At 38.3% G+C, this 13,928-nt stretch overlaps 1 protein-coding gene across 8 annotated transcripts; it reads right to left on the reverse strand.

The window, feature by feature from the left end:
- Positions 1 to 1,852: 1,852 nt before the first annotated feature.
- LOC109004448 lies at positions 1,853 to 13,721 on the reverse strand. 8 transcript variants are annotated; one of them, XM_018983025.2, is made up of 15 exons: positions 13,201 to 13,721; positions 12,602 to 12,679; positions 10,167 to 10,868; positions 9,756 to 10,070; positions 8,960 to 9,045; positions 8,749 to 8,843; positions 8,514 to 8,639; positions 8,253 to 8,474; positions 7,565 to 8,080; positions 6,624 to 7,410; positions 6,245 to 6,475; positions 6,016 to 6,140; positions 4,662 to 5,074; positions 1,992 to 3,273; positions 1,853 to 1,880 (listed from the first exon to the last, which is right to left on the reverse strand). In XM_018983025.2, the coding sequence occupies exons 1-14, from the start codon at positions 13,267 to 13,269 to the stop codon at positions 2,278 to 2,280; spliced, it is 4,761 nt and encodes a 1,586-aa protein (XP_018838570.1). In that variant the 5' UTR covers positions 13,270 to 13,721; the 3' UTR covers positions 1,853 to 1,880; positions 1,992 to 2,277. The 8 variants fall into 8 exon arrangements, with proteins under 8 accessions (XP_018838570.1, XP_018838598.1, XP_035542765.1 ...); XM_018983053.2 differs by having other exon boundaries at positions 6,624 to 6,685; positions 6,812 to 7,410; positions 8,253 to 8,639; positions 13,201 to 13,720; XM_035686872.1 differs by having other exon boundaries at positions 6,624 to 6,712; positions 6,812 to 7,410; positions 8,253 to 8,639; positions 13,201 to 13,720.
- Positions 13,722 to 13,928: the final 207 nt, after the last annotated feature.

The raw sequence follows: 13,928 nt of genomic DNA on the forward strand, positions 1-13,928 counted from the left end.
GGAAGGGGTGGATTGGGAAGTTTTGAAAGTTCGAGGGTCCACTTTGATGCAATTATTAGTTTCGGAGGCACATTATGAATTGAGTGAAAGTTCGAGGGGGTAAAGTGTAATTAACTCTTGAATTTTTCTTTTACATATTTTTTAAATATCTTTAAATATTTTTTTACAATATATATATATATATAAATTCACTAATAACCACTTATTTAGTTATTAAGTTTTTTGTTTTTTTATGGAAACAGACTTCCTTTCATTCAATGAACCGAAGTTACAACTTTGACTTATCAATACAAGAAAAACCCAGACTATAAGATAAACTACGCATCTACTCTGGGGCATCCCCGCACACATTTTGGCTGATATTGTCTTAACTTCTCAACAACTCTCTCCTAACAGAGAAAGCGCTCTATAAAAACAAAACTGAATAGCCCCCTCCATCCTCTCAGGGAGGAGGAGTACGAGATACTGCTGCTATGGACACCAAGTCCAATAGCCTATTTCTTATTTATTAATAACTAAACAACAAAAACTACAATATAAAACAACAAAAACAACAGAACCACAGAACCACAAGCACCGACATGAGCCCAGACGGCACGCCCACCGCAAGTATCGGCTTCACGAGCCTAGACGGCAAGAGCACCCAGCTCTCGCACGAACATTAGCCTCCACTGCGTAGGCCGGCTGTAGCATCGCCCACCACTCTCGACCAGCCCTTGCCCCAGATTGCTTCTGATCTAACGGCTCAACACCTCACTCGAGTCAAAAAGAAGAAAATGAACAAAAACACTAAGAAAATGGAGGGACAGAGCACAAAGCGGCATGAGTGGCGTGTGTAAGACATGCCCCACTCTAGGAGGAAAGCCGACAGTCGATCTTTGAAGTCCCAGAGTTAGAGGTCCTAAAAAAGCCAAGTATTGCATCGGCAGAAGGCTCCTCAGTGGCACGTGAGGGCCACGCGCCGACGAGCTACGAAACTTCCCCTCGCGCGTGTGGTTACGCTCCACTCCAATTGGCGTCGCGTTTGGTAAACGTGAAGATTGGCGAGTGGGCATCATCCAAGTGGGGCGCATGTTAGCTAATGGGCGTCGAAAAGTCCCGAACGACGATCCTCCCTTATTTGGCCTAAAAAAACACAAAAACAAAAATCAAAACACTACACAAGAAAAGAAAACAGACAGAGGAGAGAGGATGGGGGAAAGGAAGGAGGGGGGAAGGAGCTTAAGCTTCCACCCCCTTTAGCCGGATCTAATGTTTGGGAGTTTAGAGAGAAGGGAGAACGTTTTAGAAAGAGAGAGACAAGTTTTAATAATATCTACAAATATGCCTCCATTAACTTATTTGAGTTTTTTTTTAAAAAAACATGTATAAATCTACTTAGGAGTCCAGTTTATCGGTCCCCCAAGCTTCCACCCCCAACAGCCGGATCTAGTGTTTGGGAGTTTAGAGAGAAGGGAGAGAGTTTTAGAAAGAGAGAGACAAGTTTTAATAATATCTACAAATATTCCTCCGTTAACATATTTGAATTTTTTAAAAAAGATACATGTATCAATCTACTTAGGAGTCCAGTTTATCAGTCCCCCAAGCATTTTTGTTTTCTAATTCAACATGTTAACTATATACTGCAGTACTGCACCTTTTTATTTATTATTAATGATGAGTTAGGGCCTAGACTCTCATGTAATGCATTTTCTCATCATGCAAATGAGGTAAATCACTTGTTGAATCCAACGGTTCGAAGATTCGACCCCTAGAAGTTGTTAGCACCCAACGATTCGAAACTTAGATCTAAAGGGAGCACAGGGCCAAGAAGCTTACCAGTTGAGCCAACTCCAAGGGTTCAACCTTTTTATTTTCAATTTCAACCCTTGCATGCAAACCTGACACCTTGAAAAATTACTACAATCAAGGTGTGTAAGGTTCGAGAACTGAATCAAGAAAAGTTTGGTTAAAATGACATAATGAGAAAGGATGAGGAATGACACGAAAACCTTTCGATGAACACGTTGGTTTGCAAAGTCCTACTGACATTTCGATAAGTCTGCCTGCTATCATTCTCTTTATATACAGATAGTCGTAGGTATGCACTCAAGAAAAACAGACAAGAAATTAACCAAAATGACAAAAAAAAAAATGGTAAATCCTGTATTGGTATGAACATATGGAAAATAGGTTTCACCTATGATGCCCTGGGAGATCAGCGTGCACGATCCAGTACACATTCACCCCAACCATGTGGGGCACTATAATGTACATAATGCTAACATTGCCGCTGTTCTATTTGCCCCGGAAGCCCCCGAAAAGCAGCCTCGAGTTACTCAAATTGTTTCTTTCGGGCAGGGGCTGCTCCGTTTTCGAAACAGGTTTTACAGTCAGTTCTTTGTCTTGGAATGGGAACGAGAGAGAAAGGGAGAGGGATGCAGAGACATCATCCTCATCCTGCTCCTTTGCCTTATTCGGGGGCTTATCTTGGTTATTTTTGCTGCCTACTTCCCCAACAAAGAAAGGCAGCATTCCTTTACTTGCCGGCTTCGTCTCAGCCCCTAAAGCAAGCTCAAGATTTGGAACCCCATCATGTAATTTATCATCATCATCAGGTGAGAGCTTTTCCCAGGGCATTGAATTCTCCCTGGATCGAAAATCCCTTGCTTGATGTGAATCCACAGGAAAAAAGTACCTTTCATGATTTCCCAAATCCTCTAAAATAACTTTCTCATCACAAGGTTCGTCATATTTCTTCTCAACGGAGGAACAGGGACCAGGATCAATTGTTTGAGACGTAAATTTATCACTCCCAGAATTTCTACCCGTAGAAATTTTATGTCCAAACATAACACCAAAACCTGTCTTCAGCCTTTTATCATCGCTTCCTCCATCAACCATCATTCTACTTGCTTCATTCCAGGGCATGCTCTGACTCATGCCAGAAGTCTGGGGAGGCATCTCTGAAAGATCCGAGTAGGGGCGTTTCCTGTGATTGGTCATGTCTCTCTCCATAGCTGCCTCCCTATCCACATACCCAACATCTCCCATCAGTTCCCTCTCAAATTTAACTTGATCCTGGACTCCATTCATTCTATCCTGAACATTCCCCAAGACACCTACCTCCTTATGGCTAAGGGGAAGAATTTTCAAAGACGTCTTATTTTCTCTATGAGAAGAATTGTCCCAATGCATTGCTACCTTGTCACCATTGTTGGAGCCACTCTTTTCTGACACCTGAATTGAGGTTTCAAGCTCTGCCTCCACTCTGTCCGGAAGAATCAGCTCTTTCTGCATTAAGAAAGAACTTTAATATGCATCACAGAAACCAGTGTGCATGACTAAGAGGAGATCGTGATTGAAATTAAGTTGAATAAGAGTTAAAGCTACAAATTTAACACAGAATAAGGGAATCATTTGCAGGATTTATTTCCTAATGCATATAATTAACTAGATGTGTCCACCTAAGATAGTTTTTTCTCCCCCCTCCCTCCCTCCCTCCCTCCCTCTCTCTCTCTCTCTCTCTCTCTCTCTCTCATGTGTCGACATACAAGAATTATTAAATTCTCAAGACCATAAGCTTTCAACTAAAAAGAACTGACAAAACAAGCAATCTGGCTCATATCAATATAAAGTTTAAGAATAAGAAGGCTCACTGGACTTTAACCAACAGCAAGAAAAGCCATAAAAAAACGAATCAAGGCTAAACTTGGCTGAAATTTGCGCTTACTTGTAACCTTACAGTCCTTACTGGTGAGAGTGCAAATTACTGTTTTCCATATGTTCATATTCATACAGGATATACTACTGTGTGCACGTCTCCATCAGTCTGTATATTTGTCAGAAAAGCCACTAAACTACTTGCTAGTAACAACAAATAAAAAATAGAAGGAAATACAGGGGGAAAAACCACAATCCATTGTGGTTTCCATGATTTTGGCCTCAAAACCTCAGCTTTCAGCTAGATAAACTTGAGACTCCAGTTTAGCTCAATTCCAATCAGAGACCTTTGTTGGGCCCTCCGTTGAAATTGATTCTACAGTTGCTAATGTAAACCCCACTCAAATCCATGGGGAAAAAATAAACCAAAAGCAATAATACAAAACGAAGGAAAAAAGAAAAAACAGATGTAGTAACCGGGGCACCCCATGCCACGTAAGGAGGGATGGGATCCCCCCTCCCCATGGTTTCCAGATCCCCCCACCTTTTTTTCATCCCTTTTTTTTTTTTTTTGCTTTTATATTTATCATGGTTTTTACCCTTTTCTCTACACGTGAAAGAAGCGTTAGACTGGGCATCCACATGACAATACTTCTATTTATAGAGGCCTCAAATTTAGGTTAAATTAATGTCACAAATTTATCAAATTAAAAACTGGAATCTCAAGGTCAAATTGCGACTCTTTTTAAGTAGCAATATCTTGAAAAGTATGAGGGCTTTCTTTTTCAATTAACCAAAGCTAAACGAAGCCTAAAAATTGAAAGAGCTGCAAGAGGTAACAGAGGAGGAAAAAAATGTATGTGAGTGTCTCAATATATGAGCAACAGTCTGCATGCGTGTGTGTGTCCGTGAGAGAGAGAGAGAGAGAGAGAGAGAGAGAGAGAGTTTAATCTTTTTTGAAAGTTTGAGAATATGCATGTTCACATCCTTCCATGAATTTGGGAGGAAATCAAAGTTACCGAGGATGCACTGCTACGTCTCATTTCTGGGCCTAACTGCACACTGCTTGCTCCTATCTTTGAAATGGATTTGGAGTCAAGTTTACTATCATGCTGCTCCGAATTTTCTTGGTATCCTGAACACACCTGTTCAATGGAAGTTACAGGATTATCATAATTCCCACTTACTGTGGCACTAGTCTGATTAGCATTGGATGTTATGACCGTATTGCAAGATCTGTCACACCCTGGTAATTCTTCATCCATACACCTTGGTGAACATAGCTTCTCGGACATGGTCACAACAGCAGGGGGAACATCTTTGTCCAGTGGTACCACATTCAAACTGGGAATATGTAACTTCTTTGTCGAATCAGTATAATCCACCCTCTTTCCCCTGAACACACCCCATAGAAAAAACAACATATTCCAACCTGCCAATACCAGAACAAATTTCAGCAGAAATGTCATTCATAGACATGGTACTATGTACTCGTGCACAATGAGGAAAGGAAAAGGAAATATTTTCACCCCTAGGCATGTAGACCACAAGCCATTACGCTTAAGCTAACTTGATTAATTCAAACCTAATGGAAAATCAAATATTTGCAAAATTTTTGCCAAAAAGACAATAATCTTAGTTGTTTTTTTAGGCAAAATATAGAACAACAATAATCTTGCAAGTAAAAAGGATAAGAATGGTACATGCAAAATTCAAGAGGCTCAACTTATAAAAGAACAAATCAAGAGGCTCGATAAAAAAGCAAGATTAACACTTACAAAAAATAATCAACAAGATTAACAGATGGATTTATTTTTAAGTATACACTATCCTAGGAATATATTTGATTATCAAATTAAATGGACTTATTGTTCTCATTTGCCTTTCTGTGTACCTCTAGCGTTATTCATTCTGGTCAAACATTCTAAATGTTAGGGTTTCTAATTTAAGGGTCTCCTGGAGAATCAGGAGTGCCCGGCAGCAAATAAATATCAATTTACTAATACAATAAAAGGTATATCTCTGTATCTCCTGTCGATATCCATATTTAAGGAGTCACAGCATAGACATCCATATTAGTAACCTGCACCATATCCAGTGCTGTTTAGGTGTGGGTGAATATATATTGACATATCATCAACATATATGATTCCACTTGTCCTGCAGTCACAGAATCTGTCTATCCATACTGTGTCATAGTCAGTCTTCGTATTTGTTATGATGCTCATGGTACAGGCCATGCAACATCAGCAAACTAGTTGTCAAGCCTCAAATTAGTGTAAAACTCTAGTAAACCCCAGAAGCCTATCATAGTGTTATTGTTACAAGATACTACAATGTGTCCTGGTGATAAAATTTCTATTTGATCCTTACGCTGTGACTTCTCAGGAAGTTGGTTGGACGGAAATATTAAAAGTTCAATGCCTTCAAAGTTTCCTTTCAGGGCTAAATCGTTCTTGATCATATTATCCAACAGGCTCTTGTAGTTTCTCTCATAACTGTACCACAAGCAACAGAAAAAATTATTATCACAATAAGAAACAAGAGACATGCATAAAGAGTACCACTTCAATTATTAATAAATATTATTACATATGCATACCTCCCGTGATCTTTTGCAAAGAAGTATAGAGCAATGTTATCTTCTTTAGCACCACTTTCATAAAACTGGGATGGCCAGGTGCTAAAGCGAGGTACTTCATGTAGGGAAATTTTGTGGGGAAACTTGTTCACCACTTCGAGAACTTTAGGTGATGCACAAGTTGATAGATGTGCTTGAACTCCATCACATAATTCCAGAAGTTTTCCACCTCTGTGCAATTCAAAACGTCCCCTGCATATGAATCACAAACTCTTATCTAGAAGACCATTTTCGAAAAGCAATATATGAGTGACATAGAAAATGAAAACAAATGATGGTGACAAACGCTTTCTCAGCAACAGGCAGATACATGATTTACAGATATGTATATGAATCTTACTGCCAGATAGATTCATATTCAGGAACGATTGACGTCTTCAGGAGAACAGACGTTATAGAAGCCTGACAAGAGAAATCTGTTACTGTAGGCTTTCCAACAGAAACAATGGTTGAATATGAGTCCCCCAGTTTGGAAAAAAAAGCATCAGTTTGGTTTGAAGCAGACTGCTTCAAAGTATTGGTGGTAACCTGTTTAGAAGAGTCCGAGATAGAACTCCCAAGAATAGCTAGCTTCTCATGACTTCCTTCAGACGAGACAATGTCCTTGGATTTATTCGAAACCAATAATTGATCCGGAGAAGCTATTTTGTAATTCAAGTCTGTGTTTGACACGGACAAGTCATCAGGTTGATCAAGTACTCCTTTCTTCCTGTAAATTTCAGGCCTTCTCAGCAAAGCAGCATGAATTGCAGCTTTCAACTTATTGCCTTCATGCTTTTCCCCTTTAGAACTTCTTGCGGCAGATGCATCTGTAGTAGAAGCCTGCAGCATACTCATTGTGCAGAACTCTGCAGCATGCCCAGTATCTTTACATTTTTGACAGAAAACACTTTTGGAGGCACTTGTAGCAGTAGGCCTTGTGCGAGTACTGCCCTCCCTAGTTTTCTCACATTGATTTGTTATCTCCTGTGACTGAGGCAAGCCATCTTGCACAGTTCCATCAGCATAATTGGATGGTCTCCCAGCATTCAAAGAATGAGTGGATAAGGGTTCATCCTTAACAGTAACTTGATTCAACTTTTGTTCAGCAGCAGAACTGCACATCCCACTAATAGATGAAGCTCCAACTGCATTAAGCAAACACAAAAATATCATCTTGGCTTCACTTGATCAACAAAAGAAAAGTAGACTAACCACATAAAAAAGCATCAGAGAAACAATAAGCGTAAAAGAAATTGATATGGAATTAGCAGTCCCTTCAGGAAGAAGGCAAGATCGCACCTGAAGTAACTGGAATTTCTACACCTTTACGACCTAGACTGCTGTGAACTTTTGATAAACTTAATTTCCCATCAGACTGGACAGCCTTTGACTCTCGGTTGTTGCTTAAATATGAAGGCAGACTGGTTTCACCACGAGACGTGAGCTTTTGGTCAACCTTAGGTGTTGAAACAGTGGAACTAGTTGTCGTTGAACTGACCATAGGACGATCCTGTTTACAAAAATTTTTTCTTTCAAGTGTACCGCGTTCTTTTGCTTGTTTCGATCCTTTTAGATCTTGAACATCAGTAAATTTAGATGAAAGCATTTTAACTTTTGATTCAGCAGCATTTGTACGTCCTGAGTTTGCAGATTTAAATGATATAGATTTGCTTATCCTTCGGGCACACCCGTCATTCGTCTCAATGGAGGTATGTTCTCTAGCACCCTTCTGCTTTTGAGGAAAGTCTTCATCTACAAGTTTAACGTTTGTTTTGTAATTTAAGGTGTTGAATGAATTGGATTTTACAAAAGTACCTGTACATGGAAAAATAATCAATTGTTGCTTAAGATAATAAATCATTAAAAAACTCAAGTAAAGGTACGCGTACAATGAGTGACCCATAGCTTTTGCACAGGTAATGATATACCATATACATAGAGAGAGGGAGGGGGGCAATGTTCCCACTAGCATAATCTATTTGCTTACCCTTGGGAGTTTGAAGCTGTGGACCAGTCATAGAAGAGCGTGCAGTTTCAAAAGTATCATTACAGGAGTGATTGGAAAAAGATGTTTGATCAGCAGACTTTACTTTTCCCTTATCTAAGCTCTTGGATGATGAAGTTCGAGATAGTTCAACTACTCTGCTGGGACTTGATGGCTTTGGTGATCCTGTAACTATTCTGCTGGGACTTGAGGGCTTTGGTGATCCTATAACTATTCTGCTGGGACTTGAGGGCTTTGGTGATCCTATAACTATTCTGCTGGGGCTTGAGGGCTTTGCTGAAGCTACTTCCATATTCTCTGCATGCCTCTTGCCAGAAATATGTGTACTTGAAATGACTTTCTTTGTTCGTTTTCCCTCAACTTCTGAACCTTCAAATTCAATTTAAAACTGAGATTAGAGAATATTTAAAACAGACCATGTACGGTGTCCATGTTCTCTCCTTCTCTTTTCCATTCAATCTGGTTATTTAAGCTTTACCTTGCTTCTGATTTTCAGATTCCTCAGCAGACTTGCATTCTTCACACAGCCAATCACCTTCAGGAAGTTTTTGGAGCATTTCACGCATGCAATAGCTGATTGATATCAACAGTGTTCAGAATCATGCTTATCACAAACTTATATATCAAAACAGTATAAGCAACTAACAAAAAAGGTCAACCAAGAGGGTTTATAGGTTTTTTATGCTTACGTGTGCTCTGCACCATCACTGCACCTACTACATATCGCAAGTAAATTCTCACGACCTTCATCCCCACAAATATCACATACTTTTACCTGTTTCCAACATATTAAATCAGCAAGATGTTGATTTTCTAGCTAAAACAATGATTTCAACATTAAGAGCAAATATCAAAGAGTAAGGGGGGTTCTTCCATCAAAGGGAAAAATAATGCAACAGAAAAAGATAATTACTGGCAAAAAAAGTGGGGCAGGAGAGAGAGAGAGAGAGAGTACAAGGAGCAGGTAAGCCCCAACTTCTCTTAAAAAAATATCATGTACTAAATTAGCCCATCTAGGGATCCAAGGCCAATACCTAACCGTAACCTTTAGAAAAATCCCTTCTTTTCTTCAGCATAATGTAAATAATTCCTAGGAGTTGTTTTCTATTTTATTCATTTCACAATAAGAAGATCCATTTCCATAACATCAATCACATTTGAGATACCCACTCAAGGAGAGTTATGATTTCTAAGCATAGCACCTGAAATTAGTAGAAGTACAACTGTATTCACATTCATGGGAATCACAACATAAGCCGCATTCTTGTTACAGTAAGTAAGCAATCAAATGCACTCATGCAATGATATTTATCTGAATTCCGGTTTCAAACTATCTAGAAAAACACCCAAGGATAGCCAGGATGCATTGTGGAAAAGAGGGCAAGGACCTACAGGTAAAGTCAAATGATTATAAACAAAAAACAGAAAAAAAAAATCAAATTAGGAAGAAAAAAGGGAGGGAGAGAAGGCAAAAATAATACGCACATCTTGCTCCACAATGTCAGACTCATCACTTCCATCCCCAGAAACAGATTGCAAAGGAGGCTCATGCATGTCAGGTAACTTAACCAATTCCATGGACCTGACATTGTGCTCATCCTCACCTAAAGTTTTCAAAGTTTCTTCTGGTGAGTCCGCCTCTGCTTCGGACTTCGGAAATTTTTTCATGGAAACCTCAGAACTGCCACAAATATGGCCACCTTTATTTGCAAAAGATTTCTGGACAGAAACAATGTCGGACGCTGCCTCTTTAATCAATGACAAATTGGTATGTTCCATAGAGCACTCCAGAACTTTATCCTGAATATGAGAGGGTGGATTATTTTCCAAATCCATAAAATTTGTATTGCAAGAAAGAGATATACCACTATGAGAATGGGAGTATGGACTGCGCACCTTCGGTGTACTACTGCTACCATCTGCATCTTTCGAAATAGGGAACTCTAATGAGCCAAACTTGTTGAATTGAGTTGCCTTGCATGATCCCTCTGGACCTAAAGTACCAACTATAGCTTTACTACTGATATTCCTGTTGTGATTACTAATTGCTACATTCGCATCATTCGCTCCACTCACACATGAAATGTTATCATCATGACCTTCTGATTTAATTTCCTCAAACTTATTTGAGAAGATTCTCTTATCCAAAGCACACTGTGCTTTGGACGAAATTTGATCATCTGAGCTACTTCCTCCAGAAGCCAGCTTTGGAAGCATCTCAAGATCTTCTGAGGCATCAGATATCACAGAAGACCTTAAGGTTGCTTTACTATCAGCATTTTCACAGAAAGAATCATAACCGGAATTAGCACTGAGCATGTTACTGGTTTCACTGGTGGTATGCTGTAAGCAATCAGATGCTCTACTCTTAATAGAAGATAAGGGACCACTCTCATTTAGAGAATACTGACTAGTAGCATTTACACGACAGCTTTCATCAGAAAACTCCTCAGTCTTTGACCCCATCAGAGCTCGGTTCAGATGCAGACAAGATGAGCAAGGAGCGAAGCACACATTACAAGTCCCAGACTCGCCTCTCATATGACCCCTCTTACTCATGGTACACTTCCCAAATTTTGTTTCAGGTCGAGAACATGCCTGATAAAAACCAAAGCAATAACTGAGGAAGAAAGGCAGAAAGAAACCACAATAAAATGTTGACTTTCTGGTTCTACCATCCAAAAACAATATACATCACATAAACATTCTAAGGCCTAGTAGCTCATGCACCAATTAGATGCCTTTTGGTTCAGCTAACTTACATTGAACTCATGCCCCAATCAGATGACATAGCATACCATAGATAAAATATATAAGTTGTATAAAAAGTTAAATATAAGTCATGTTTGACTTGGTAATTGTGATTCGGTTACACGTGTTCCTGGATTGGGTATGGTGTAAGCCTAGGGTTCACCATTTAGTACTTGTTTTAAAAATAAATAAGTCATTGTATCCAAATAGTCACAAAGTCGAAATGCTAATTCATCTTCTCCCTGTCAACAGCAAGACAAAGTGAAACACAGCACAACATAGAACAAGTTTATTAGTCCATGAAGTTAATTACATACTTGATAATAAGTGCATGGAAGAACAACAGAATATTAAGCTCTTCAGAATTTGGTAACATGACACAAACATTCGAAGCCACTTCACCTGATTCCTCACGCACTATAGAATATTATATGAACACAATCAATTCTCTTTAAGCTAAACCTAGAGTCTATGCACATGTTTGGCTTTACTTTTCAATATTTTTCAAAAACTTTCCGGAGAAATTTTCATCTACAATCTAAATGTCTTTGAAACCCCAAAATTTTGGAATCCCATAATATCTGTATTTCTTGAAAAATAAAATTACTCTAAAAATATTTTATCTAAACAACTTTTCAAATCTCCCTACCCACTTTTACAAATCCCAATGCAAAACATATCTCAAATTCTTTTCCAAACAACTTCTCGTTTTTCTTATATGACAATAGAAAACCACATTTCAAAATTCTCTTTCAAGAATTCTAACAAATTCCCACACAAAATATAATAAACAATTCAACTTTTTCAAATCACAAAACAATAATAATATTCTAATAATATTTTATTCAACTTTCAACTTTTATCTAAAACCATCTCATCTCGCTATTCAAACAACTCCTAACTAAACATGCCCACAGAACTGGAAAAATTGCATACCTAAATGTTGAAAACCTAAAAATTACATAACCACACTCATCTACAACTGTTTTTTTATCGGTAACACTCATCTCCATATGCACAAGTAACTTATTGTCTAAATAAATTCTAGAAGAGTGAAGCACCTCGCATTATACAAAAATAATAACTCTATTTGTTAATTTGAAAGAATAAGATGCATAAAAGAAAAGGATAAAGATAGAAAATCCACCAAGAAAGATTAAGTTACAAAAAATAAAACACAACAAGGAGAATCCTTTAACTCTCTCTGTATTACCAAATTACATCATTAGGCAGGCGAAGACTGTCCAAAGGAGATGTAACCGGGAGTGAGCCGGATTTTGAAAATTGGCAAAAGACCCAGATTGGGTACTTTGTTCGCCAAAAGTTGCATTTTCTGGTGGTAAAATCCAAAGTGTTGAACAAAACAACTGTCCAACTTTCAATAAACAAATCATATACACTTGTCCAGTAAGGCGTATTCACACACATATAAACGGAAAAATACTTATTTCTACAATGTTGAAATTAAAGCAAGTGAAAAGCTTCATCAAAAGGAAAAGACAAAGTAGATGATAAAAACTTTTTGGGGGTAAGCAAATAGAAGATACTAGCAACAGATATAAAGTAGCCTGTCATCTCACCATGTTCTTTTCAATATCATGATCTTTCTCATCTACAGGCCCTTGCATCCGATAACTCCCTCTCAAGACTGGTGATATCTAAAAAGCATATCCAAATTACATCAATTGCTATCACCACAAAAAGAGAACGCTTCCAATGCACCTAATAATTATACCAACGTAGCAACAAAACACTGGTAGCAACCAAAAAGAAATTTCATGCCAAAAGAAGCCAAAAACCCGACAGGCAAAAGATGGAAATATAGGCAGATGACCTTCACACTTGTCAAATATCATCACCTCAGACATAATTGCAGCCATACATAGATGTACAAACAAATTGGGCTGGAAAAGAAATGTTCCAAAGTAAAGCACTATCATGAAATATTAAGGACACCAAATTCAGACAAATTTCCTCATGAACCAAAACCTTAATAAACTAGTATATAACCAAACAAACCCTAAACCAACTAATACACTGCATTCGCTCATGGAAAATTATGTCATTTCAATCCCAGAACAAAGTTGACAGAAAAAAGAGTTCAAAATCGAAAGCAAAATCAATTAAGACAATTGCAATTAGAAAAAACCAAAAACCCCTAATTTTGAATTTTACATGCCTCCGCTTCGGCAATCGACTCGGTCGCATTGTACAACTCCTCCACAGTACGTTCTCTCCGCTCGGCCATCACCGCCACAACGATCAATCGGCGGTACAATCAAACGCGAACTCCTAAGAATCTGTAAAATTTCTCAGTAATTGCAGAGAAACTTTTACTCTGATTACTACCCAGCAAGTTGTGCCAAAATTTTAGGTTCCAGAGAACACAGCCAGATGAGCTTCCTACTATATATTATTACAGAGGATCTGATACATATCTTGCCATTTATTACGCGTAAATAAGAATAAATGCAGATAAAATAAAGAATCGTATACCCTGTTTCTCTCTCTACTTTCTCTCTCTATGATCCGAAGAAAAAAATCGTTGAAACGAGTCTCTGAGAATCAACCTTCGTGTGAGCTTAAATTGCTCCTCTCTCTCTCTCTCTCCCAAAATTTGCTCTCTCTCTAAAATGAGGGAAAACTCTCTTTATCTCTCTACTTTTTTTTGTTTCTCACTCCAAACTAAATTTTTCGTTTTTTATACATATTCTCTCTCTCTCTAGATTTTCTCGCCGTTCTCTCTCAAGATTTTCTAGGGAAAATGAAATAAATATTTTTGTATATTTTGCAGTTTTATTATTATAATTTATTGTGAGGCTCAGGTTTGAATTTTTGTATAAAAGACCATAATGCTGCGGAGGATATAAGCGAATTGAGCGCGCGTGCCAATCTTCTGTACTGTCA

Source organism: Juglans regia, chromosome 16, assembly GCF_001411555.2.
Source record: "Juglans regia cultivar Chandler chromosome 16, Walnut 2.0, whole genome shotgun sequence".
Classification (NCBI taxonomy): Eukaryota; Viridiplantae; Streptophyta; class Magnoliopsida; order Fagales; family Juglandaceae; genus Juglans; species Juglans regia.